The 25,076-nt window shown below is 40.3% G+C and overlaps 3 protein-coding genes and 2 long non-coding RNA genes across 9 annotated transcripts in view; 3 read left to right on the forward strand and 2 right to left on the reverse strand.

Annotated features, from left to right (window-relative positions):
* Window positions 1-239: 239 nt before the first annotated feature.
* LOC5513538 (neuronal acetylcholine receptor subunit alpha-7) lies at window positions 240-14,128 on the reverse strand. Its single transcript, XM_048733301.1, has 10 exons — window positions 13,938-14,128; window positions 12,343-12,401; window positions 7,228-7,314; window positions 6,100-6,144; window positions 5,837-5,946; window positions 5,139-5,363; window positions 2,682-2,955; window positions 2,252-2,407; window positions 1,133-1,226; window positions 240-1,005 (listed from the first exon to the last, which is right to left on the reverse strand). Exons 1-10 carry the CDS (start codon window positions 14,002-14,004, stop codon window positions 815-817), a joined length of 1,308 nt encoding a protein of 435 aa, XP_048589258.1. The 5' UTR covers window positions 14,005-14,128; the 3' UTR covers window positions 240-814.
* On the forward strand, window positions 1,217-5,710 carry LOC125573017. Its single transcript, XR_007313917.1, has 3 exons — window positions 1,217-1,364; window positions 2,750-2,909; window positions 5,147-5,710. It is a non-coding gene; the product is annotated as an uncharacterized LOC125573017 (long non-coding RNA).
* LOC125573016 lies at window positions 7,321-12,169 on the forward strand. 3 transcript variants are annotated; one of them, XM_048733298.1, is made up of 13 exons: window positions 7,323-8,438; window positions 8,517-8,657; window positions 8,777-8,993; window positions 9,097-9,208; window positions 9,291-9,406; window positions 9,535-9,701; window positions 9,784-9,847; window positions 9,939-10,010; window positions 10,122-10,330; window positions 10,423-10,614; window positions 10,738-10,759; window positions 10,837-10,988; window positions 11,827-12,019. In XM_048733298.1, the coding sequence occupies exons 1-13, from the start codon at window positions 8,358-8,360 to the stop codon at window positions 11,971-11,973; spliced, it is 1,692 nt and encodes a 563-aa protein (XP_048589255.1). In that variant the 5' UTR covers window positions 7,323-8,357; the 3' UTR covers window positions 11,974-12,019. The 3 variants fall into 3 exon arrangements, with proteins under 3 accessions (XP_048589257.1, XP_048589255.1, XP_048589256.1); XM_048733299.1 differs by lacking the exon at window positions 11,827-12,019 and adding an exon at window positions 11,064-11,281 and having other exon boundaries at window positions 7,327-8,438; XM_048733300.1 differs by lacking the exon at window positions 8,517-8,657 and having other exon boundaries at window positions 7,321-8,438; window positions 11,827-12,169.
* A 905-nt stretch (window positions 14,129-15,033) lies between the features above and the next one.
* The window catches only part of LOC5513578 (potassium voltage-gated channel subfamily H member 6), a 33,402-nt gene continuing 23,359 nt past the window's right edge, over window positions 15,034-25,076 (forward strand). Inside the window, exons 1-2 of one of the 3 annotated variants that reach the window (XM_032383045.2) lie at window positions 15,034-15,167; window positions 17,512-17,647. In XM_032383045.2, coding sequence (XP_032238936.1) covers window positions 17,597-17,647 — 51 coding nt within the window. In that variant the 5' untranslated portion in view covers window positions 15,034-15,167; window positions 17,512-17,596. Of the gene's footprint in view, window positions 15,168-17,422; window positions 17,648-24,507; window positions 24,931-25,076 lie in introns of those variants that run through there. The other 2 variants (XM_048733494.1, XM_032383043.2) reach the window with 2 other exon arrangements.
* LOC125573141 lies at window positions 22,136-24,513 on the reverse strand. Its single transcript, XR_007313973.1, has 2 exons — window positions 23,226-24,513; window positions 22,136-22,652 (listed from the first exon to the last, which is right to left on the reverse strand). It is a non-coding gene; the product is annotated as an uncharacterized LOC125573141 (long non-coding RNA).

Raw genomic sequence — 25,076 nt, forward strand, 5'->3', positions numbered from 1 at the left:
GGCTACATTGAATTGCACGCAATCTAAGCAGGCCCGTAGCCCAGGAAAGGGGGGGGGGGGGGGGGGGGGCAGGGGTTCGGAAGAACCATCCCACTCGACTGGAAGGTCCGCTCTGATAAAGAATTTTAGTTTCTAGAGTTCATATGTTTCTTAGCTCAAGCATCGAGTGTGCAAATTACACTTACTAGCCCCGGCCCTGCCAGGTTGAAAAAATTATATGGATGTGAGATGAGTCTACCTTTGAACCGACTATAACAAATTTATTCAATTTTTAAAAAGAATATCTAGTAGGTTGAACCGTCATCTACTTATCATCGGTTTAATTATAGAACCTAGGGTTACAAATCATTCTAACGGTATTTAAGCTTTTAAAGTGTATCGATCGTGATTTCATGTCTTCTTTTCTTTATTCTTTTTTATCTTACTTAGAGACTTTATGTCGTTCTGAATGTTTTCGCCTTTTAAGTTCACCTTCCTTTTCGCAATCCGTTTTCTATGTTCGTATTTGTGTATTATTTTTACAGTGTTTTATAATATTATAAGCTTTGGCTTTGTAGCATGTTTGTTTTGCAAAACTATGGATGAAGGAAATTGATTTTTTTTTTCAGTACGCGCGCGTTCCCACTTTCGCGCCATTTTATTTTCGACCAATCAGAGACGCGAGGGGCAAGGATAAACGGAAAACAATGAACCAACAACGCAACCACGGGAACTTTATCGTATAGCCTACCACATTTAACTATGGGGCTCCGCTAAAAATGTACTATGGTAGTGATAACATCTTTTACCGTGAATATCATGTTTATGGCGCGATTCAAAATAAGAATATCACTGTAATTGTAATGGTTATAGAAATGACGTAGAGCAGCGTAAACACCCTGTTGATAACGCTGGCCGCTAGTCTCCACTCTTCCCTCTTGGCCTCTGCGCTCTCAGTCTTCGTGATATGGTTCGTTAGAACTTTCATGTTATCACCAGCTGTATGGTGGCTCTCGCGCAGTTTCTCTGAAATATACATTCAATGATATTTTTTAGATGTCTCATTTGTGTATTGCATTGGTTCGAATACAGAGCATAAACGGGTAAATGCCGCTTCTAGAAGAACCTTCTCGAAGATACCAAAACCAGTTACCTTGGTGAAAACCTTGAATCACAAGCGCCTGCTGGACACGTTCAGCGGTCTTTTTCAAGCCAACAATGCGTGCGCAGTAGTTGAGAACACACTCCTGCAAACAGGAGTACACGCTCAGATAAAGTATATTTTGTTATCTGAATTGCTTTCTGAAAGAAGAAATTACACAAGAGGAACCCGCCAGGGACAGGCTCGTTCCCAGGATTGGCCGAGGGGAGGTTCGCAGTCATAGGTATCATATGGAAAAAGCATAGTATATGAAGATTTCTTATTAATAGGCCTTTTCAGATTGTGCTCGGCACTATTTTATCGCAATTTGGGTTTTGGAGCACTATTTTGATCAGAGAGCACTTTTGTTTTGTTGATTTGTTGTCTTATATAGACATTTCTAGTTCCCTTAACTACAAATAATATTATCTAACTAGGCTAACACTGTAAGACTGGTGATTTCGAAATTTTTATGGGTAGCCTGTGCTTTGATAACCACAAACATTGGGTAGCCTGTGGAGTTCATTACAATAATAGAATGCTTATCTAGAAGATCTGTTTCCCATGTTTTCCTGTTTTACATCTATTGTAATTATTTCTCGTTAGGATATTGTTATAAGGTCTGTTATCAGGTTTGACATTGTTTTTTAGTAGTATCCAAATAACAATGGTAAACAAACACAAAAGAGAACAAAGTCATTTATAATACAGTTAGTTGTTATACACTAAATTGTGATTTACCCGTTCATGGACAACAATATAAGATACTCTAATGCATGTATTTAATAAAAGCAATATTCTTTCTTTTATTCAAATTTTAATTAAAACACAACTTATCTCTAAATTGTTTTAAAAATATACGGTAATTTTCTTTTCGCCAATGAGCACTATTTGAGCACTATTTTGATTTTGGAGCACTTTTTAAGCACTTTTTGGGTGTTTTTGGGAGCACTTTTCTGGCTTTTTGGGAGCACTATCTGGAAACGCCTACTTATTAATAAGAAATGACCCTTTTTTGGCCGCAAGGAGGTGGGGGGGGGGGGGGGGGGGAACGCGCATCCTGCGTACCCCTGTGTTCGCACCTGAGGGGTGCGTTACCGTACACCATCAGAAGAGGATGTGGGTGTTTACCTTGACCCATCCGGGGAGGGGTGCGTTTGATTGCTCCGGATAGTAGAACCTTAGCATCAGACAGGCCATAAACATGCCGGCAGACACCTCCAGCATAATGCTCCAGTAAAACACCGCAATTCGGGGGGTCACCTTAGACGAGACGGGTAACTTCGCCTGATAAGTGCAAGTAAGATTGTTATCATTAGAACATGGGTTCTACTTTTTATAATCGGTAGCTTGAATTTGCATGAGGGTTTAGTAGAGGCATCGGAGAAGCGAATGGGGATATAAACAAAAGGGGTTTGTATAGGTTTTCGTATGAGCAAGAGCGTTTATATTTTGCCTATTTGACTGCGCAAGGGGTCTGAATCGGTATCAAAACGCACAAACATTTAGTGATCCCAAGATTTAGTGATCATCATAACAAACACCAGCTGCGCCTGCGCACCTGTAACATGAGGATGAGTATGGTGAACGACAGCAACACAGTGACCCCAAACGACATCCTCTCCCCAGACTCCGGCGGTAGCAGAAAGACGAGGAGAGCTAGAACGGCGATGAGTACGCAAGGCAGAATGAAGTTCATCGTGTAGAACAATGTGCGCCTGTGCAACTCAAGAACGTACGTCACTTCCGGAAACTCGCTCTCACAACAGCCGTATTTCTTCAACTTCCGGTATGATGTGGTGCTTTCCAGTATCCATTCACCATTTTCAACGAAACTAACAAGAATAGGTTAGCATTAACAAAGACCGGGGGGGGGGGGGGCTTTTGAGGCCCCAGCATCTTTGACCTGTAATAATTTTTGAACTAGTAGGGCAAGAACATTGAAATTTGATGACTTTTCCTAATTTTTTTTCCAGGATCAGTTTGGTGTAAACAAAATTTTGATATGTGTACCCTGGTAACCATAGCAACCAAGTTTTGAGACATAGGTTTAATGAAAATTAGGCAAAACGCTTTAAGTAGTTAAGATCAACTATTAATTCGACGTTCTCAACGTAAATCCATGTCATATAAACATTTTATACCAAGTTTCGAAAAACACAATAAAAATGTACATCTCTATTTCAGGGAGGGAAAGGGTTGTGTTTTTTTTGTTTGTCAATTTTTGACCTTCTATCGTGAAAAGTGCTTGTAGAAATATAAAAAAAAAACATTCATATCCAACTGAAATCATTAATAAAACTCGAAGATTGTCAAAAAGCTTCAGGTTTTTGCCACCCAGTTTTTATTGATTAAAATTAATAGCTTTCATTAAATCCAAGATGGCGGATTCAAGATGGCGGATCCAAGATGGCGGATGCTGATGTCACATAATTAGCTTCTGTTTTTTTTAACTAACATCTAAATTTGGCAAAATCCTTTTGATATTCCTCTAATTTAAATAAAAAATAGAAAAAAAATCATTTTTGGGAAAGATAATTAAATTATTACTTTAATTAAAAGTCCTGCAAGATAATTGGATTATTGAACAAAGACATACAGAATTTTTAAAAAAATCTCAAAAAACCCAGAAATATTGCCCGTTTCTGCTCACTTAAGTGACGCCATCGTGACGTCACAAAGACAATTTTTTTAAGAATATCGGTCGCTTTTTTGCATACGAATTGATTATGATAACTTATTTGGAATTTGGTTGTTCTATGCAAAGGTTTCGAAAGATAAACTATTTATAGCCATAATTTATGTCCTTAAATGACGTCATTCTATGGCAACACAATATATCATTTTATTCCTCTTTGTCAGATAATGATTCTTTGAAAATTTGGTCATAATAGCTCCAATGGTTCAAAAGTTACGGATGAGGGGCCGAAAGATCCCCTCCCCGTCAGAGGAAGCCCCAAAAAGCCCGGTCTGAATAGTGTTTACAAAGATAGTTAGCGTTAAGAAAGATAGTTAGCGTCAACAAAGATGGTAAGCGTCAACAATGATAGTTAACGTCAACAAAGATAGTTAGCGTAAGCAAAGATAGTTAGCGTTGACAAAGATAGTTAGCGTTGACAAAGATAGTTAGCCTCAACGATAGTTAGCGTAAACAAAGATAGTTAGCGTTGACAAAGATAGTTAGCGTTTACAAAGATATATAGCGTTTACAAGGATAGTTAGCGTTGACGAAGATAGTTAGCGTTTACAAAGATATATAGCGTTTACAAAGATAGTTAGCGATCTGGCGTGCATTGTAAGGTTGGACTTAAAAGTTCTATTCCCCCCCCCCCCCTTCAACACACACACCCATAGGCCACTGAAAAGCGTTATTTTTATAAACGCAGGGGCTATATATATATAATAAATATAATATTGAAGTTTCAACAAAATTTGCCATTTTATGGTGTATACAAGCAAGGAAAAGCATCCAATTCAGACAACAAAGCTCAATATTCAGAATCTTTTGCCCTTTCTAAACAAATATAGGATAACTTGAACTCACTAGGTCGACAATTTACCTTGATATTTTCGTAAATTGAGAACTACCGACATTTAGCAGCATGCTGTAAAAAAATGCCACTAAAATTACGTTTTTTTTGGTGTACTATAGACGACGGAAAACATTTAACAACAAAGCTCAATTCAGATTTGCTTGACCTTTCTTAACAAATGTTAGAATACTTTGAATTTACTAGGTCGACATTGTACTGGGTTAATTGAATAAATTGAAAACTGTCGGGCATTCAGTCCATTGAGGACCTTTTCCGACTGTCGGTCATATAGCGACTACGTTTTCTATAACCAATAACCAGATCTTACACCTTTTGATATTCTATATAAGCTGGCACTTCTCCAACAACCTCCCCGCAAAATTTGTATTAAATGAGAACAGTTGTGGAAGACACAGGTACCGACGGCGTTTTGCCCCCCCCCCCCCCCCCCCCTCTTCCCCCCTAGAGACACACTATGTACTTACTATTGCAGATTAGCAGTGTCTTCGAACGGGTGGACATCCATGTAGCGTAGGGAGGTGGACCAGGAGCCAAACCTTAACTCACATGCCTGGTTGTCGAATGGGAAGTGCGCAATGTCCATACCACAAGAAGTGTGGAGTATTAGGGGATTCATCCATAACACCTCGCCCGCGCTGTTGATGAAGAGTCGAATGTTTTTCTCTCTCAGATCCATATCCTTGTTTGCGCTGAAAAGCAGATTAACGGATTATTAAATGTACGCAATTTATTCAACATGCGAAGTGGTAGGCGAGGTTCTTTTATTAAGCCAATACATCTTCAAATCATAAGTTTCCTTTTGTTTTGTTCTGCTCCCATTTTTCTTCACTCTCCGCCTACATCCTCGCCTTATTTTTCCATTAACCCACGGTATAACCAAACTAAAAAACTTTGTCCATGTCCGAATCTTCTTGCGTGATTTTATTTTTGACGACTGGTGAATATTTCGTGCTAACTTGATTCCATTAGAACTGGTGACAGTACATAGAACAGCAAAAAAGGGGCTTTGAAAGCCTGAAAAGAAAAATTTTAAAAATGAAAAAGAAAAAAATAAAGCAACCAAGAAAGAAAGAAAAAGTCTGTTCTTTAAACTTTTTTCTCTACTGAATTGGGGTACCCCCTCTAACTTCGGCCTTCCCCGATATCCTTGTCCATGTCCCACCTGTTGAGCACACTGATATCTGGCGTCCATATTAACTTTGAGCGAAGTGTCATCTGCTTGATTCCTCCGTACTCAGTCTCGTTCCAGGCTAGGCGAGTATCATTCCACATCTGAATGTGAGGTTTTGTTAAATATTTGAAACACTGTCTGTCTTTTCACCTAGCTGTCCTTCCGTCTGTCTGTCTGTCTCTTCGCCTATCTGTCCGCTCGTTTGTCTGTCTGTTAACCCGTCTGTCCGTTTATATTTCTAACTGTTGGTATACCTGTTCCAGAATCAGAAATGTTTGGATGACTTCGTTCTTCTCGTCCTGTGTGTGAAAATCATACAACGTCAGGGGCTCATAAGTAGGGGCAATCATCTGCATTATATAAGTGTCACGGCGTTTCCTAGGATCAGGCTATTTTTAGACGCGCGCGCACAAACGGGCCAATCAGCTACGTTCACGTTAGTCGCGCGCGCGAGTGACGTGAGGCTGCACGCGCAAATTGCAGTTAGGAAGAATATTTCTTTATCCATCATCCGTCGGTTTGGTTTGTTCAACAAAAGAGTTGCAAGCCAGAATTTAAATTCGTAGATAAAGTTGGATTCATCATTGAAGAAGAGAGCAACAAAAGTCAAAATACCGAAGATAAAACATAGCTTTTTGTCTGAGACTGCGCGTGCAGTTGAGCTCAGCCAAAACGTAAGCACTAAGGTCGCATCTGATTGGCTAATCCGCGCGTCTAAAAATAGCCTGATTCTAGGGAAACGCCGTGACACCTATATAATATAAGAATGTGAGGAAGTTGATTGCCCCTACTTATGAGTCCCTGACAACGTGTTATTACAGTGGATACAGTTTCAACATTAATTCTTTGCTCATTTCGTTGAACAGGGGCCGCGCATATGGAGGGAGGGGGGGAGGTGGGGGGGGGGTTACCCCCCTTCTACTTGACAGATCCCACTTAATCCTGATACATTTTCACTTATAACACCCATCTTCAAAAATTCGCTGCGCGGCCCCTGTTGAAGAATCACTCGTCACCTCTTTTTCCGTGTCATATTATGAATATGTGACACACCTAGCGAGTAATCATTTCCCGGCAGGTTTTCCGTGAAAAGCTCAGTAGGTTGGCAAATTAAAAAAAAACTCTATTTGGGAGGGGGGGGGGGGGGGAAATTTTCCACCAGGTCAAAAAAAAATTGTATCAGGAAGCGAAAACCTGAAAACCCCTGGTACCGGGAGAGAAAAAAAATCTACCCGGTAGGGTAATACTCCCCACCAGGTCGAGCTTCACCAGGCCAGTGTAAGGGAGAAGAGGGGTTGGGGGAAGGGGGGTGTTTTGACTTTGATGACCTACATCAAGCCTCACATATTTGTTATCGATACTAGTACCCAGTCTTCCCTCACCACGTCCATAATCTGCTGCAGCCTAATGGTAAGTTTCAATCCCACCGTATGGTTGTCATTGGTAACGGGTCGAGCCCTGGGATTATACATATCAAACTTTTGGTGTTATTCAAACTCGCTCGGCCGCTTTTTTAGAGACTGAGACTAGGAGCTGTGTAACCTGGCAAATTACAAATGGGTTTTCTCTGAGCTATCCAAGATGGCGGACGAAGAGCGATTATTTTTGGAAAACAGGGCTATTTAACCTGAGATTTCTGCTTATAGAAGCGAAAAATACCTATTTTTCTCATCAAATACCCCTGTAGGGGCTAGATCTTTCTTCTGCCAGCCTAACTTGTGGAAAAAAGCCCTCGTAGGTATTTTAATCGACTACGTCCTTGTGTGATCCTGATGCTGAAGAGTACAGAAACACCCGAAGGACGAGAAGCTAAGTATTCCTTTCTAATATTTCCGTTTTTTGTTTGTATAATTTTGGCGCAATTCTTATCTAGATAATCTTCACGGGTTGTTTTTTGGGGATCATCTTGCAGAATCTCGGTAAACTTAGGCGGGAAGAGGTTCAAAAGTTTAGTCGTCTCGTTTGCTTGTTCATGATAGATATCTACTAAAATGATGGTGCAAGGGTATTTGACAAATTTTTCACAAGGTCCTCCATTGAAAAAACAAAGATTGGCTTACATGCTACCTCAAGTCCGTGAAATCGGGCTGTGTGATTCTCGGGACTCGAGAATCGGAGAGCTCGAGAATCAGCTGTCAGAGCTAAAACATCGACTCGCTGATGTTGTCAAAGAGAGAGATGGCATGAGAAAGGAGCTAGGCAAGGAAAAAAAGCCCTTTCTTCAGCCGAGAAAGCCTTTTTGTGACCTTGAGCCAAAAGCTCAATTTCACAAAAAGTCAGAGATTAAAAAATGGCTTGAGAAGCAATTTGAGAAGCTTCCAACAGATTGGAAAGTTGTTGAGGTTTGTTTAGAATTTTTGTACACATGGAAACAACCTAAATTTACCAATTCTGTTATAATGGCATTTGTTTATCATAAAATGTTTCCTTATCTCTAGGTTCAACTTGAAGTTGGTCAGTTTTGCCCTACATTTCAATGTTTCCTTATCTCTAGGTTCAACTTGAAGTTGGTATGGTCAGTTTTGCCCTACATTTCAATGAGAGGGTTGAGCCTGAGGAGATTGACCATAAAAAGATCCAAAGAGCTCTCAAGGTAGGTATTATAGAAGTACATGTACAGTACTGTAGGTTTCTTATTTTTTCTATATTTAGATTATTTTTATAATCTCAGGCCAAAGATGATGGTGATGTTTCTGACTCAGCATACCATGAGCTAAAGATGGTAGCTGGGTCCAGCTTGCCATCACTGTATGGGATACAGAAAGAGAGAAAAGCTCAAAATGCAATCATTCCTATTACAGAATTTGAAGGGGTTAGTCTGTTGATAGTCTTAATTCTGATTTGCTTTGTGCACAGCACATTTTGCATCCTTTAAAACAAGCAAATACTGTACAAACCCAATAATTCATTAAACAAAGTTTCTCCTTTCAGAATGCAAAAGGATGTTCAAGATCCATCAAGGACATTCTAAGTTATAGTTCAGATGTCATTGGAAATGCAGGGGGCAATGTTATAACCCTTCGGTTTTCTGGTGATGGTAGAAAAACCACCAAAAAACTCGGGAGTGTTATGACAACCTTCTGCTTTCCAGCAGAAAACTCTGTTAAAAGAAGCCCAGAAAGGGAATACTGTATATCTATATATGATGGTGAGTTGGTTGCAGCTAATTTATTGCAGCTGTAAGCGAGAACAAATCTTCCTAATGATATAGTCAACTAAAGCCATATATCTGTGAACACTTTTTATTATAGGCAAGGAGTCATATGACATCCTAAAGGCGACCTTGAGAGGGGTTTTTGATGAGATGAAGGCCCTAGGGAGAACTGGCATTCTTGTTAATGGCCTTGAATACACTATTGATTGGTAGGTTTCATTTTTTTTGCAACCAATAATCTTATGATCTGGCATTAAACAGGACATATGTAACTTTTATCCCTTTTTTAAGGGTGATGTGTGCTGACTGGAAGTTCATGGCGTGTATTCTCGGAATTAATAGTCCCTGTGCCTTGTACTTCTGCATTTGGTGCGAATGCAGCAAAAGGATGATCAGAGACTTTTCTAGTAAGTTTTTTAATTTTGTTACTTATATAATGAATGTTATGTAATGAATTAAATGATTTTTGTTTTTATGAATTATTCCATTGTCAGCTATATTATAAATAACTAGATAAATTTGATAAAAATTTCAGTCCCACAATGGCCCATAACCAGAACCTTAAACCAGTGCCGTGCACGTGTTGGGTGTCCAAATGCCAAGGGAGTTCAATGTTTACCTCTCGTGGACATTGAATTTACCAAGGTCATACCCGACACCCTGCACCTCAAATTGAGGATCATGGGAAAACTTCTCAACCAGGTAAAATTATGCTTATTTAACAAATTCAAATCTCCATTGAGCCATTTTTTAAAAAAGTTCCTGGTATATATTAAACTTCTAGGTTGCTTGCTGGGCTATAGAGCAGAATGTTAAAAAAGCCATGGAAGAAGCAATAGAAGCTTTGGGTAAATAAAAATTTCATGTATAGGGTAAATGGGTATAGGGGATGTCTTATGGTGATTATCATTTTGTTTTCTTGCCATATTGTATTTGCAGGTGTGAGGTTTTGTTTCTATGATGTCCAGGATGACAGTGGCAAAACCACAACCAAGTGGAGCTCTTTGGATTGTAAGTAAATAACTGACTAATAGAAAAGACTGTTATAATAACTGAAACTAATATGAAATTACTATAAAGTTTCGTTATTTATTTTCTTTGAATCCTCTTTTCCTTATAAAGGTGATGATTTGGAAACTATCATTAGGGGGCTTGATATCCATGCCTTCCTAGGAGACATGGAGAACAAGTCCATCACCAGCCTTGACTGTCTGACCAAAGCCCAGCTAGTGGAGGAATGTAGGAAGTTCCATCTGAGGTCGACAGGCACCAAGGACTTCCTACGTGCCACACTCAAGGATCATCTTGACCGCAACAACATAGTGTTTGAGGTATGATTTTTATTTTCATTATAAAAAAGACCAGCACACCCAGGATACTACTGTGTATAAAGCTAATTTAACAATTGCTTTGTGTTTTGTAGCCATCGTCCACTCCCACTTGTGAGAAAACAGTTCTTAGCATATCAGAGCTGACACAAGTGTGGAAAAGTTTGATGGTCCTCACTGATGCTCTTGGGGCAAATCCTGGAGATGAAGCATATCTTCGAGCAGATGCTTTTCAAGAAAAGGCCCGCCAATGGGGAACCAAATTTAGAAAAGCCACGTTTGATGAGGTAATTCTACATCCCTGTGGTTAGTTGAACTGGCAGGACACAAGCCTCATTTGATCATATGTCACTGAAAAAATAACAAGTAGATATATTATTTTAATTGTGCTTTCTTTTATCTCTCCACAGGATGTAATTCCATATATACATGGTAAGATTAAAATGAGATTCCTTAATTGACTTGGGATCTCCGAGACCAAGTAATTTTATGCATTTTTTTCTCTACAGTTCTTGTTTATCATGTCCCCCAATTTTTGGAGATTCATGGCACGATCCACCAGTTCAATTGCCAGACAGTGGAAAAGAAAAACCACATGCAGAACAAGACATTCCACAGGGGTAGCCAGAAAGGGGGGAAAAATAGCAACTACACTGTACAGGTAATTCCAAGTGAAAAAAACGTCATGTTATCTAGACTAATCGCTTGCTACAACTGTGTATTTTTATCTCTATAGATCATGGAGAGGGAAAACAGAAAACTGTTCAGTAGGGAAAATAATTTGGAAAGGGTCAAGAGAAAATATCAAAAGCAGTGAAGACAAAGAAAAAATGTATTTATTTATTTATTATATTTTTGGTGCTATTTATTACTGTTGTAAATATCACTATTTATAACTTGTATAACTATTTGTACCCACATTATTATATAAAGGCATTAAAACCATCAAAACAATCTGTATCATTCCCTGGATCTAAATTCCCCCTCTTTATTTTCGACTGGAAATACAGTGAAATCGGTTGAAACAGATGTCAACAATTAGTTTATATAGAGAGATTTTAACTTACCGAGCCATAGTTGTGAAGCATATTCCGTCTACGCCGTACGAAGCTGATCTCCAAAAAGCTCAGCGGGGGATACTTGCGCTCTAGCGGTCGACACATACTAGGCCTTTCTTCCTCTGACCCATATTCAGAGATGTAAGTACAACGGGGGCACGAACTATGATCATAATTAATCCTTAGCTCGTATCCTCATGATATCCACATCTTCGAAGATGAGTCAACTTCACATATTGTACTCGAATCTGGCAGTTGCCGAGCCATAAACTCCGTACCAATAACGGTGCCAAACTCGACAGCAGTGCACGGGAACCGAATATTACGGGTCCCTGAAAAATCCAGCTTTCGTGAGGTAGCAAAAGAAAATGTCCCTTTACCAAACAAAGCGGAAAAACCCCCCTTTGAAAGTGGGACTTTCACTTGTACTCTCCGAATGAGTCCCGTGTCATTCTCGGGTGTACGAAATTGGAGCTCATCGAACAGTGCATGTCGAATCAGCCACAATTCCTTATCCTCGGAGCAAAGAATGGGAAGCTTTTCTCTTGCTACCTCACTACTGTCGGGGTTCCCAGCATTCACGGCTAAATAGCATGACAACTGCGGATTCAATGAAAGAGAAACCGTAGAATTATATCTATCGCTGTAGCCTTTCCATTTCACAAAGGCATAGTCTCCCTCAACGTTTAAAACTCTCTCTATCTCCCAGACTTTTTCTTCTTCCTCTTTCTCTTCTTTCACGTACGTATCAACTGAGGAATGGTCTAAATATTTGACCAAGCGATCCGGTTTCTTTATAATTCTTCCACTACGAGTCTTTAGGGAATCAGTGTTTGCCGCCATGTTTGTTGGAGAAGCGCGAAAGGGGAAACTCCAGTACTTCTAAATATGGGCATATATGACCATATAAGGCACAGCGAACGAAGGACACTATCCGTGGGGAATATGTTTGATATGCGTATCCAAAAGGTCATGGATAAGTCTCTTCTGCCGATTACCGCTGTCACAAGAGATCACTGGCGAATACAAAGCAAAATTACGACTAACAGGCAACTGAGCAACTGACCTACACCCCAGCACCCCTACTGCCACCCTACCCCACCCCACTCCTACTGCCACCCTACCCCACCCCACTCCTACTGCCACCCTACCCCCACCCCACCCCTACTGCAACCCTACCCCACCCCACCCCTACTGCCACCCTACCCCACCCCACCGCTACTGCCACCCTACCCCACCCCACCCCTACTGCCACCCTACCCCACCCCACTCCTACTGCCACCCTACCCCCACCCCACCCCTACTGCCACCCTACCCCACCCCACCCCTACTGCCACCCTACCCCACCCCACCGCTACTGCCACCCTACCCAACCCCACCCCTGCTGCCACCATACCCCACCCCTACTGCCACCCTACCCCTACTGCAACCCTACCCCCACCCCACCCCTACTGCCACCCTACCCCCACCCCATCCCTACTGCCACCCTACCCCAACCCACTCCTACTGCCACCCTACCCCAACCCACCCCTACTGCCACCCTACCCCACCCCACCCCTACTGCCACCCTACCCCACCCCTACTGCCACCCTACCCCAAACCACTCCTACTGCCACCCTACCCCAACCCACCCCTACTGCCACCCTACCCCACCCCACCCCTACTGCCACCCTACCCCACCCCACCCCTACTGCCACCCTACCCCACCCCTACTGCCACCCTACCCCACCCCACTCCTACTGCCACCCTACCCCCACCCCACCACTACTGCCACCCTACCCCACCCCACTCCTACTGCCACCCTACCCCCACCCCACCCCTACTGCCACCATACCCCACCCCACTCCTACTGCCACCCTACCCCCACCCCACCCCTACTGCCACCCTACCACCACCCCACCCCTACTGCCACCCCACCCCTACTGCCACCCTACCCCCACCCTACCCCAACCCACCCCTACTGCCACCCTACCCCACCCCACCCCTACTGCCACCCTACTCCCACCCTACCCCTACTGCCACCATACCGCCACCCCTACTGCCACCCTACCTTCACCCCTACTGCCACCCTACCCCCACCCCTACTGCCACCCCACCCCCTCATCCCCACCACCACCCATATGCCAACTCATCATACCTGTACCATGCATAGCTAAAAATTGTCTGAGCGTGATTGGAAGGGGGGAACTGAGTCATTTCAAGCGCTTGTGGGGAACACTATTTTCTCTTTTTGAAATTCCTAACCAACCTCCCCCCCCCCCCCCCCTGGACACGTCACTCATGTCTAGTTCATTCTTACTTCAAGCCAAAGAATGTTTAGACAACCAAAGAAATTGATATCGTTCGTATTTCTTTGCGTCAAGATTATAGCTGCTTTCGTATTTTAAACTCTGTGAATAATTTTTTGCATTGAAAATGAATTTTAATCAACGCTTTGCTAGTGCCTTGAGGTAATTTATTGGAAAGGGAAAATATGAAACAAAAACAATATCATACTGCAGCGGCTCATAAAGACACTCGGAATTATGTATCCACTAATTCCATACACCCACCTTTAAGCTGTCCCAAAATAGACACACCGTAAAGTCCAAATACAAATAGACTTATGCTTTTTCCCATAATTTTCTCACATAATTTCTCCCCTATCTGCTATCACCTAGAAATTTTCTAACCCTTTTTATTGATTGATAAAGTCGTTGAGAGTTTACAATGCTAGTAGACAGGTGCAAGAATTAGCCAATCAGCTATCAGAATTGGGTTTGCTTCTATCCAATCAGCTACTTTAATGTGAGGATTTTTCTTAGATCTCAATTCACTCACCTGCACTGGATGACTTTATTTGCTACAGAAACGGCGGGAAATTAACTTCGGTATTCGCTTAATTAAAATACGTGTTAATATTCATACTGAAGGCAATGCTGAAATAAATTGACATCAAAAAGATTTTGACGGTTTCTAATATTTACCCCCCTTGTAAGTCTGAGATTTGATTTGACTATCCAAAGACCGCTACACTAAAAAAAAAACAACAACAAATAAAGCATCGAGGAAGTTAACACATAAAAATGAAAAACCAACAGATTTTTCTAGACCTTAATTATGCAAAACTCGTTACATGAATAAATTAATATGCATTCATATTAGAATATATTCTTCGTTTACTATAATTTATAGAAAAAGCCGCTCAGCTGTTAAACGTCGTCTATGGTGCTTTATATTTTTAGCAAAGCAATGCGGCTTTCTATTTCCGGTTTTTCGGATCTAATTTTGCACCCCATTTGCACCCATTAAAAATGAAACCGTGCAAAAAGAGTGAAAAAAGTAGGCGGAAAAATTACTCCATGCAAAAGTATGAATTGTAAGTGCTAATTGTTCTAATGAGATCACTTACAAAATCCACGTCATAGGTGTTTTGACTTTTGATAAGCCTCATCCCCTCCCTCCCCCCCCCCCCACAGCACGTTTTATGTCTCAATCGAATAACAAGGACCGAAATTGTCACATTCATAATATAATAGCCTTTGAGTTCTTTTAAAAATAGTGTCGTACGCGACCATCTCTCCTCCCCTCAGGCCCTTACACGGCAACTATTCGTCATACCACCTGTTAACATATTAATCTTGAGATATTAACAAGATCGCAACATGCAACTCCTCAAAACACTTCATAATTGCTTGAATTGGGAAGCGCTTTCGCTAATAAGTTGCTGTTTAATTCTGGTCAAAGCGTGACGGCACGCGAAGAGAGGAACGGTTTTCACATACTACGCCATCCATTTCAAGGTACTTTGAGGTCTTTATATGAATGTTGGTCGGCTAAAGATAATCTCAGTATGTTTGCGTCACTGTCAATACTCAGTCAATTCTCACAATAACTTAACATAGATATTTATTGGCGAAAAAGCAGTTTGGAATTCTTCGAGATAACATTCTAAAACATACATCATGACCATGACTGAGGTCAACACGAGAGCTCCCATTTGTGAATTTTGAGACATTTATCGCAGCTTTCAAATTGTTATTTTCATTTACGTGTCTTTTGTTATTTTCTTATTTTATAAAGTCAATAATGTTAAAGAGTGCGTTTTTTGTTTTCGCGCCCACAAAATAATAACTCTGAGTGCCTTCGTACAAGGCCTAAAAAGACAGTGATAGACCACTATGACTTTGTCCTAAGCTTTATTAGCAGCATAAGGTTTTTTATGTCTTTCCCTTTTCGGCTCCTTTATTTTTTTGCAAACCTACTATGATATCTCATGCCTTGCGATCAGCTAGGTATTTAAACAAGTAAGGAATTTGCCCCTTTAGTATTACAAAAAGGCTTTTAAAACATCCTTTAAAAAGTTGCAACTGTGAAGACAGTTTTGATAAGGATTTTACCAGTATTAAAGAACTCGTTTAAAACAATAACTCAAGTGTGCATTCTTTTAGAGTTGATTCTGAGCTGGCCGCCAGAATTCCAGTAAAACCTAAAAAGTTCATTGTATAAATTAACATACCCGCAATATTTTCTCGGTACTAGTCCTCCATAAGATTTTGGCGGGAAAATTGCATCATGTGCCGCGAGAGCATGATTTTAGAAGTGACAAATATCTCTCTAGCAGACGTTTTCATAGGATCGTGCAGGATTTTTTTGTACACGGCCCATACTACCTTATACACAAAATTCCAAAGTGCGGTATTTACTTTAGAATTTCCAAATCACACACTTTTTATTTCATAAAGATATCTGCGCCTGGTGGATTTGTGGAAGAAAATAACAATTGCAACGACAGGTGGATTGTTACTTTGTATTGGACAAGTGGGATTGTTGAGCATCTGGCAAAGACATATATATTTTATAGCCAAATTCGTCGTTGCGCGGCCTCACAGAATCGAAATTTCGTTTCTTTGTTTGGGAATAGCGCGTAGTCAATCAAACCAAACAATCAAAACCAGACAAACCGCCCCCAAAGCTTGTGTCTGACTACGTGCTGTTCCCAAACTAGCCTGCGTAACGGCTCAGGGAAAGGGGGACTTTTGGATTCGCCGAGGTCGCGCAACAACGAATTTGGCTGTAACAACAAAGAGAAAGTTGAAATCACTTTTGAGGGTACTAAACTGACCAAAGTCAATGATAAATGATGGTGATTTGTGACTCCACGCGCCTAGACATTCCGATACATCTCGGATTTTGCGGTTTTCATCCTTTGGAAAGTTTAAATGTTTTTTCTTCTTCTATTTTTGCGACAATATATACCTCGAGGATGACCGCTAGTAGCGCGCTTCATGCGAGCGAGGCTGTGGCCTCTTTAGAATATTATTTCGTCTGTTGGAAGGAGAAACAATAGTCCAGTTTCGAGTTCCACTGTGCCTGCTGGTCATAGGCACTGAGGACGCATAAATACAGTGCAAGCCTCGGTTTCAATTGAATCGATTGCAAATACCAGCGAGATCATGTAGTATTCAAAGGTTTTTGTATTGCAAGTTCCAGAGGATTCTCGCTGGTATGCGCATGAAATTTGCCTCAAGTCGAGGCTTACACTGTATTTATGCGTCCTTAGTCTGTAAGTCCAGCGGTCATAGTAGAACTAGAAATTGGGCTATTTTACTTATTTTGTAAGCCGTCTTTTCTCTGTCCTTTGGTAGAGGGAGGTCAGCTAAATCCCAACTTGAAGAAATCAATATAGTTCGGAGCTAGTTCGAGTCATTCGCAATATCTCGTTGAATTATATCGAATAGTAAAAAGTTAAAAAAGTGCGAGTTTTTCATAATATTTCTGCTATGGCAACAGTTCCGGCATTTTGGGGGAAGGGGAGGGGGTGAAGGTCTTGCGGGTTTAAAACGAAAGAAAAATGAAAGTGAGGCTCGAGACATTCTCATTATAAAATATTTTAAATGATTAGATCGAAAATATTTGTCAAAAGTATAATACAAGATGTCTTTACTGATGCATATAAGGACCACTTGACATCGCTTATCAACAGGATTTCTTACCTGTACATGTCTCTCTTTTATCCCCAACGTGTTGATAACAGCTCTCCCCCTCCCCCACAGGGGAATCACAAACCTGAACTAAACACAACTGAGAATTCCAACGGTACTCACTGAATCCATAAACGGGTTTTTAAAAGTCATCTTTTTTCAGATAGGTTCTCGCTTCTAGTGGCTGTTTATTGAGATTTTGTGGATGAAGACCGGTTAAAAGGACTTGTGTACCAGAGGAATTAGACATGACAAGTTTGAAGGATAAAGTCTTGACGTTTCTCTTGGAGGAAAATATGGTAAGTTTCTTTTATATCCCGTATAATACACAAGAATACGTACATTATTTATGAACAGGTTTATATTTGCAAATTACTCCAGGAAATTGATTTATAAGTAATAGCTGAAACGAATGCTTTAGGGCTGTCTAGATACTGCCTTTGTTTATCGAAGTTAATCAATGACATTCCTTTACGTATAATATTCTTGCAGCTCTTTACCAAATAACCGAATTGATCGGTAAACATCTCATACTAATAATAGGCAAGTAAAGCCTATATATGTCTTCAATCGCACGGATTCGTTAAACTTTGAACTGTAAACTCTAGATTGATTTTAGATGAAGCCGGGAAATTAATTGTTGGTTTCTCATGCGTGACCAGTAGTTGTAAGCGAGTAAAGAATTTAGTTGTAATTGCTTTCCTCTCCAAATCAAGCCCGTACTTGAATATTTCATTATTGCTACTAATCATTAATGGCCAAATGAACTGTTGAGACCGGTGTTGAGCGGTGGTGTAAGTTACATCAGATAAACCTTAGCAGGAGTTGAATGTTTCATTTTCTACTGCTGAAACTGCTCAATTCATGGTTGTTGTTTCGATGGAAATTTTTATGAATATATTTATTACTCGTCATTTATTATTTTGCCATTTTACCGCCAAGGTATATAATAAGGGTAGAAGAAGCCAGGGGAGGCGCGCGACAAAAAAAAAAATCGAAATTACCTATTTTCTGCATAGAATTGGAAAGTACGGCTGGAAATATGTAAGCGGATTAAGGCTAAATTTATATTTCAGTTATCACTAGCGTGAAAAATTCAAAAGGCGATCCTACACATGCACATAGTATAATACAACCGAGTTCTGGGTTGAACACTGGGTAATATCTTAAGTAAATGGGGTTTCTGTGTCGAGAATCACCACAGCAAACCCATCTATCAACCCTCGCCTTTTGAAACACCCACTATACTTTACCAGCTCAGAATATTTCCTTTTTTGGAAACACTTTTTTGTTTTGACATCGAGGCATCAAAACATTGAAACAACCAATCACAGATCAAATTGTATAATGACGTCATAACACTCGCTGGACCTAAGTAAAAAAAATACATGGCGGCCATAGAGAGACGAGAATAAGAGCATAAAACACAGGGTTCGTACAAGTCCTTGAAAACCTTGAAAGTGCATAAATTTTAAAATTTGAAATTCAAGGTTTGGAAAGTGCTTGAATTCTTATTATCAGTCCTTGAAAGTCCTTGAGAAATATCTGATTTTAAAGAAACAAAAGTAAAGCTTATGGAATGTGGATTAATCGCAAATTGTAGCCAAATATATCGTTTGCGAGCTATTGCTTTATATAATTTTGGCCGCAGTTCTGTAATTTAGGCTACCTGTATTTTTTTACGGGAGAACCAATGGTAGCAGGTGTTTGGCCTTGTTAATGATGTCAAGTCTTGGTGAGAGCAGAAATATACTGAGGTGAAATGTAGACTTTGCATAAAGACATTCAATATCCAGAGCATGGGCATTTCGGCATAGAAGATACAGATGTACAAGATAAAGTATGTATAATCCATGCCCAAAAACAAGATCAGCATAGATCATTAGCAGATTGTACAGTGAAAGGAAGTATGCTTCGCCAAGTTCAAGCTCTTTGCTGATGGTAATGGTGGGCTTACAAGAAAGATGAGAGATTGTGATCTCCTGGTGTTCCCGTACACAGAATTTGTGGAGATAGCTGAGCAAGCCCAGAAGACGATCTTCTTGGATTTTAACTACAAGAGAGGTGGCGAATAATGGTCCCTAGATATATTGATTTTCTCTCCAAATTTCAAGGCATCTCGATTTCTCGGATTTTAGAGATTTGACTTCTCGTTCTGGTTCTCGAGAAATGCAAGATCTCGTTTTCTCTGATTTAAAAAAAAAAAGCCTACTTGTCATCTCGGAACTATTTCTCAGATTGACCATTCGCCACAAGCTAAACAGGCTGGGTGCGTCCTTCTTACAGCATCTAGCCTGGAAGAGTTGTGCTCTGGAAGTTTAAGATGCTGTTGAAACTTTTTTATGGCCAGGCAAGAGTCGAAAGAGACTTCTCTGTAAATTTCAGTTGAAAACGTGCGCTTGCTAACTGCTAGGTGCGGCAAGTCAAGGGAGGAAACATTACACCCAATGTCATGAAGACTAGGGGAGGGCCAAGGAGGAGATTGTTTGAAGCCGTAAGCGAAAATGACAAGAAGAGCTAGAGTACAAGTGGAGGTGAAACTGTATTCCAAAATTAACGTCACCACTAGGGACGATAATTTCAGTTAATGGAGCCGGAGCCAGGCTCAAACGTCACTCATAAATCATATCGTACGGGTACGCGTATCATGCTACAATAGCAAAGGTATGACTCAATATGTTTCACGTTAGATACCTCACTATAAACGCTCCTAATTCTTATTGGTCGCTATCTACCTATATAAAGTGCCACACCTAAAGTAAAGTCATTCGCTCTTTCGCTTAATTAGCTAGGAGTACTGTAAAAAACATTTGAAAATCGGTTAAATATGCCTAAACGTTTGCGTTTGTCTGGAGGAGACGAGTTCTCTCTACCGATGTGCTTGGTCTTCGACTACAAGCCCTCAACCTCCCATCCGGTGGAATGCGGCAGCAACAAATAGATCGCCTCAGGCAAGCCACTCAAGGCGGTGAGGAGGCTTCACCCTCAGCCCTGAGGTGTGCTTGTGCGTTGGTGGACCAGCCAATACTCTTGTCCGATCCTTCACGCGGAGTGTAGGGTAGATGAGTGAGGCCTTAAGGTCATATGCTTACACTACAGTTGCTAAGGAGAAGCAAAAGGCTTTGAAAGAAGAAAGTTTTGAACGTTTGAGAATCTCACAAAAAGTTGAAATCTGTAGGCGAACGTTTGCTTGAAATCACCGTTTAATAACATGATTAATGATGCTTGTGTATGTTTCAAAGAGTCCAATCGTAGTCTATTTTTGCATTGAAAATAGACCATGTACAATTGATAAAAGCTCTGGTAAAACTTGGAAAAGTACTTTGCCCTATATTGAATTTTCTTTGAATTTCGACAAAAAGTCCTTGAAAAAGTCCTTGAATTTGATTGGTGGAAAATTGTACGAACCCTGAAACAGAACCTTTCTGCTTTTTGGTAGGGTTTTAGACGTATAACAACTTGAACGATTTGTAGAAAAGCCTTTGGGCGCAAAGATGTGGTAAAAATTTATATTTCGAATGGCTATGTTCGGTGGGAAAGTCCGATTCGCTATAGTCAATAGATGACGGCGAGGATGATGGTCATCACGATTGAATTACAGCTTGGAAGCGTAATTATACTGGAATTCGAAGGAACACTTAACGGTGGACAAGCAGGCATGGATTCTTGACCCTGGAGTTGACTACTCAGTACTGCAAATGGTATTCGTTTTGTCCTCCGAAGCTCATAATGCATGCATAAATAATACATGCCTTACGGTGTGTTGTGTTTAGTTTCGATAAGTTATTACTTATATGCAGCCCGTCCGAGTTTGTCGGTCGATCATGAACATTCAGTATTCAAATTGCCTTGTGCAGGCGCTGTTAAAAATTGAATGGGGGGTCTAGAATTTTTCAAAGGTGGTTCAATTTATTACAATAGCTTTGTGCTTAAAAAGGATTGAACCATTGGACCACAGAACCACACCTGGATCAGCCACTGCAGAAAATGACTTGACAAAACAGTATTTCATATTTGTTTTAATGACTTAATAGTGGTATAAGCTTATATTATCTCATCTCCTACACACAAAAAGCATGTGGTACGCAGAATATCAGATAAAACAAATAGAAGACAGCTTTTTTTTTTTGCTTGGCTTGTACCAACCAGCCCATCTTTTGTATAACTCTTAAATTTAAATATTTGACAATGTCCCTAGAGCATGAATGGGCTATGACTTAATAGCCGAAAGGCTGAATGGGCTTAGGATTTATATGCCTTGAAGGTTAGAGGGATAATTGCCCAGGGGTGGGTTGGAACGGGGGGGGGCAGTATTCAGTTTTAAACGTGATGGAATGGTCCAACAGAGCTCAAAATTTCATACACCCAAAAAGGATGGAAACTTGCAACCCCCAAAATACACAAGCCTGTTGGTAAAATGTTCAATCCCAAAGAAATGCAGTGGACACATGTTATGTTGTTAATGTTTTTACAGCATATGTATAATGCAATATGTCTTTAAAAAATCATTTTCATGAGCTTATCATTCTTCTTCTAAACAATTTTACTCCAACAGAATTCTAATGATTTGAATTCTTTCTGGTAGAAAATTTTCAGTCAGAGTAAATGGGAGAAAAGTGGAAACAATTTGTCCAATCATACAATTTTTACAATCAAGCACCATGCATAAAAGTGATGTGAAATAATCATAGATCCCCTTCTCATTTCAAAAGCCCATTGCACCGTTTGAATGCACAATATGCTGTGTCTTATATTATGTTTTAGTGCGAAAACCCAGAAGTATAATACTGTGTTAGCTCTGGGGATTTAATACATAGAAACTTTTTAACCAACCTTCATCCATGCTCTTGGTTTATACTCGGATCAAACAAAAAGTAGAAAAATCCTTCCCTCGCTAGAAAACATGTTATTACTAGAAAACCTATTTTCAACAAGGGGTCCATGGAGCAGGGGCAGGGCCGTAACAGAGGCTGGGATGCAAATCTCCATTAACGTTGAAAGTCATATAATCTCATACCATTTTTACACCAAGCAGCGTTCTTTAAGCATTGTCTTTGTAAATACGAAGGGGGTCCCCCCTATTTTCTTGACAGTGCTACAGAACTGGGGGGTCAGTTTGTAACCATACTTTCAAAAAGTGTAATAGTCAATAACACATAGCTTGAACAAATAAAACAAATATTCCAAAAAAGAATAGTATAAGTTTTTATCACTAAGAGTGGAATACAAAGGAGAAAATTCAATGATCTCTCTGTCCATCCTTATATATTTACTTATCTTCATCTTCTTTGCCATGGTCAATATCTGAAATATATTGTAACAATTATATTAAAAAAAGAGGAGGTGTTTCTTTTCAATTTATTTTCAATTTATAGAGTACAATAGCATATTATTTATGATGGCCTTATAGCAGAGGAGCTAACTGAAACTACAGCCTCACACACTAATTTTATTTTATTTTTACTCAATTTAGCTATTTAATATTAAACTTTGGCAGCGCTGTATAAGATTTCTGGTTTTAAAATCAGCCAGAAAAATAAAAAAAAATGATAGCAATAAATACGGCTAGGCTAGCTATCAAACGAAGCAGTCCACTTGACAGTGTAAGGAGGGCTCTTGTTTCCTATATTTATGTCGGTGATGTGCAGAGCTCAACACGATATTGTTTAAAGAAACCAAACGTCACAGCAACTGGCGTCGCGTCCCATATAGAGACATACCGATTTCGAAAGCTACATAACCCCTTATTCTCAGAATAATTATTTCTAAGCCCAGAAAAATTATTGTAGAGAGATCTTGGCAAATTTCTACATTTGTTTGGGTTCGAAGTCAGTCAAACATGGCGCTGCAGAGCTCCAATTCCCTTCGAATACTCACCATCTTCCATATTTTTACTCCATCGCTTCGAAGCCTTGCAGGAGATATCTTGGAAAGATGACCTAACACACTGGATGCTCTAAAATTGCAAAAAATAGAAGGGAAAAAGCTTTTAAGGCGAAAAATATATCTTCCCGGCGGTAAAAGGCGAGGGGCTTGAATGATGACGTCATAATCCATATAGGCCGCCATATTTGTGTTTCCAGAAAAGGAAATATTCTGAAGTGTTTACTGATATATCGTTATTATGGACTGAAAGAAGGGCAAAAAAATAATTTGTTGGACTAAAGTCTGACAATAAAACCACGACGTCCCTCCTCAATTGACCAAAATGTGCCTTGTATGGGACGCCCCTACGTGTTCACTTAGGAAATCCGGTCAAGTAACATCCTCGGGGACCCAGGGCGTACTGAGCGGAAACGAGCGCTCGTTACGTTCAGCGCTCGTTTTTAAACCTTTTAAAAAAGGTTTTCTCGTCTTAAAGGTTTCTTCTGCTGTTATAAGACTTTAAGTCCCAGCCTTGCTTGTGTTGTGTACTGCCTAATGCAGCAGACCCAACCAATGAGAGAGCGCCAGAAAGCTCCAGGCGCCGAAAAAGTAGACAAGAGATACAAACGCGCGCACGCACTAAAAATAATCAACAACGCAAAGCTAAAAAAACAACCGTAGAGGTGGGCTCTCTGTGCTACTGTTGTGTGCCACGTGACCCTTTTGGCAGAGCCGTGCTGGAGTTTGACGGTGTTGTGTACAAGGATTCAGGCTGCCTGTGTTGTGTGCTGTTTTTGCTGATGTTGAATGTTAACCACGTGATATTGTTGTCTAGAGTCCCTTTAAGGTGATGTTACACACGTAGTTTGCAACCTCGTTTTTTCGCGCAACAAAATGACGCCACCATTTTCGGCGTACATATCACACGGCCTTGCCCCGATCGTTTTTGCAACAAAATTCTAGAGTCCAGGCTCCGCGCGCCCACATTTTGTTGACACGACTTCGTTTGCATGGCTAAAACAAGATTTGTTTGTGTTTGGATTGTGGGATTCATTTTTTGTTGAATGATTTTAATCCTGCTTCAAAATCCTGCAACCTGTTGCAAAACAAAATGTTGCGTAAAAAAGAGGCGGAATACCAAACGACGAGTGTAACATCACCTTTATCTAACGTTATCTTTGCGTGATAAACTAGCCTTGCTATGTTTCGTTCGCTCGTGTCCTCCAATGCCCGCCATTCCGTCTGTTGCTTGTCGCAATGCTTGATGTAAACACGAGTGTTTGGTTTTGTGTAGTATGCTGAACCTCGACTCCCAGGCGTCACCAATCAGCCGCTAACTACCCAGAGCATTGAATAACTTAAAGCAAGCAAGAATCCTTCTAAACTTAATTTGTTAGCCCTATATCTGACGGAATCTGTGACAAGTGTGGATTACAGGGAGAGAAAAGCAAATTTCCAATTGGCTGTATCTAGTTCTATTCGCGATTTGTTAATATCACCTTGAATGCTCAAAAGCCTATCAGAGGCGGATGTTTTATTGAATTTTACTTTACGCTCCTCTCGGCGATTAGCGGGATTACATTCACTGTGTTATTTAGTAAGTGAGATCTAACCCTGGCTGCATATAGATCTAAATACTAAGAAAGGCTAATCCTTTTTGAGGAATAACTGTGAAAATCGCCCGAAGGTCATGTCAATTCTGCGACGCGTAATGGGGGTATGTATCATTTGCTTCCATTTTCCCTCCCTTCTCTTGTTATTTTTGCAAATAATTCGGATAATTAGTTGACATTGTTGTCAAATTTATTTCTGATATTTTTTATAATTTTGTTTATATTTCCCAGATAATCTTTTTAGAGTATG

The sequence above is a fragment of the Nematostella vectensis genome, chromosome 10 (assembly GCF_932526225.1).
Source record: "Nematostella vectensis chromosome 10, jaNemVect1.1, whole genome shotgun sequence".
NCBI lineage: Eukaryota > Metazoa > Cnidaria > Anthozoa > Actiniaria > Edwardsiidae > Nematostella > Nematostella vectensis.

What these genes read in the sequence shown, in the direction of transcription:
- LOC125573016 (XM_048733298.1), top strand. Translation starts at nt 8,358, where the DNA reads ATGGTCAGTTTTGCCCTACATTTCAATGAGAGGGTTGAGCCTGAGGAG. An exon ending in CTTGAATACACTATTGATTG is followed by an intron (nt 9,209 to 9,290) that starts GTAGGTTTCATT and finishes CCCTTTTTTAAG; the next exon opens with GGTGATGTGTGCTGACTGGA. An exon ending in GCAACAACATAGTGTTTGAG is followed by an intron (nt 10,331 to 10,422) that starts GTATGATTTTTA and finishes TGTGTTTTGTAG; the next exon opens with CCATCGTCCACTCCCACTTG.
- LOC5513538 (XM_048733301.1), bottom strand. Translation starts at nt 14,004, where the DNA reads ATGGGAAAAAGCATAAGTCTATTTGTATTTGGACTTTACGGTGTGTCT. An exon ending in TATTTTGGGACAGCTTAAAG is followed by an intron (nt 12,402 to 13,937) that starts GTGGGTGTATGG and finishes TGTATTCGCCAG; the next exon opens with TGATCTCTTGTGACAGCGGT. An exon ending in TGCAGCAGATTATGGACGTG is followed by an intron (nt 6,145 to 7,227) that starts GTGAGGGAAGAC and finishes TTTCACACACAG; the next exon opens with GACGAGAAGAACGAAGTCAT.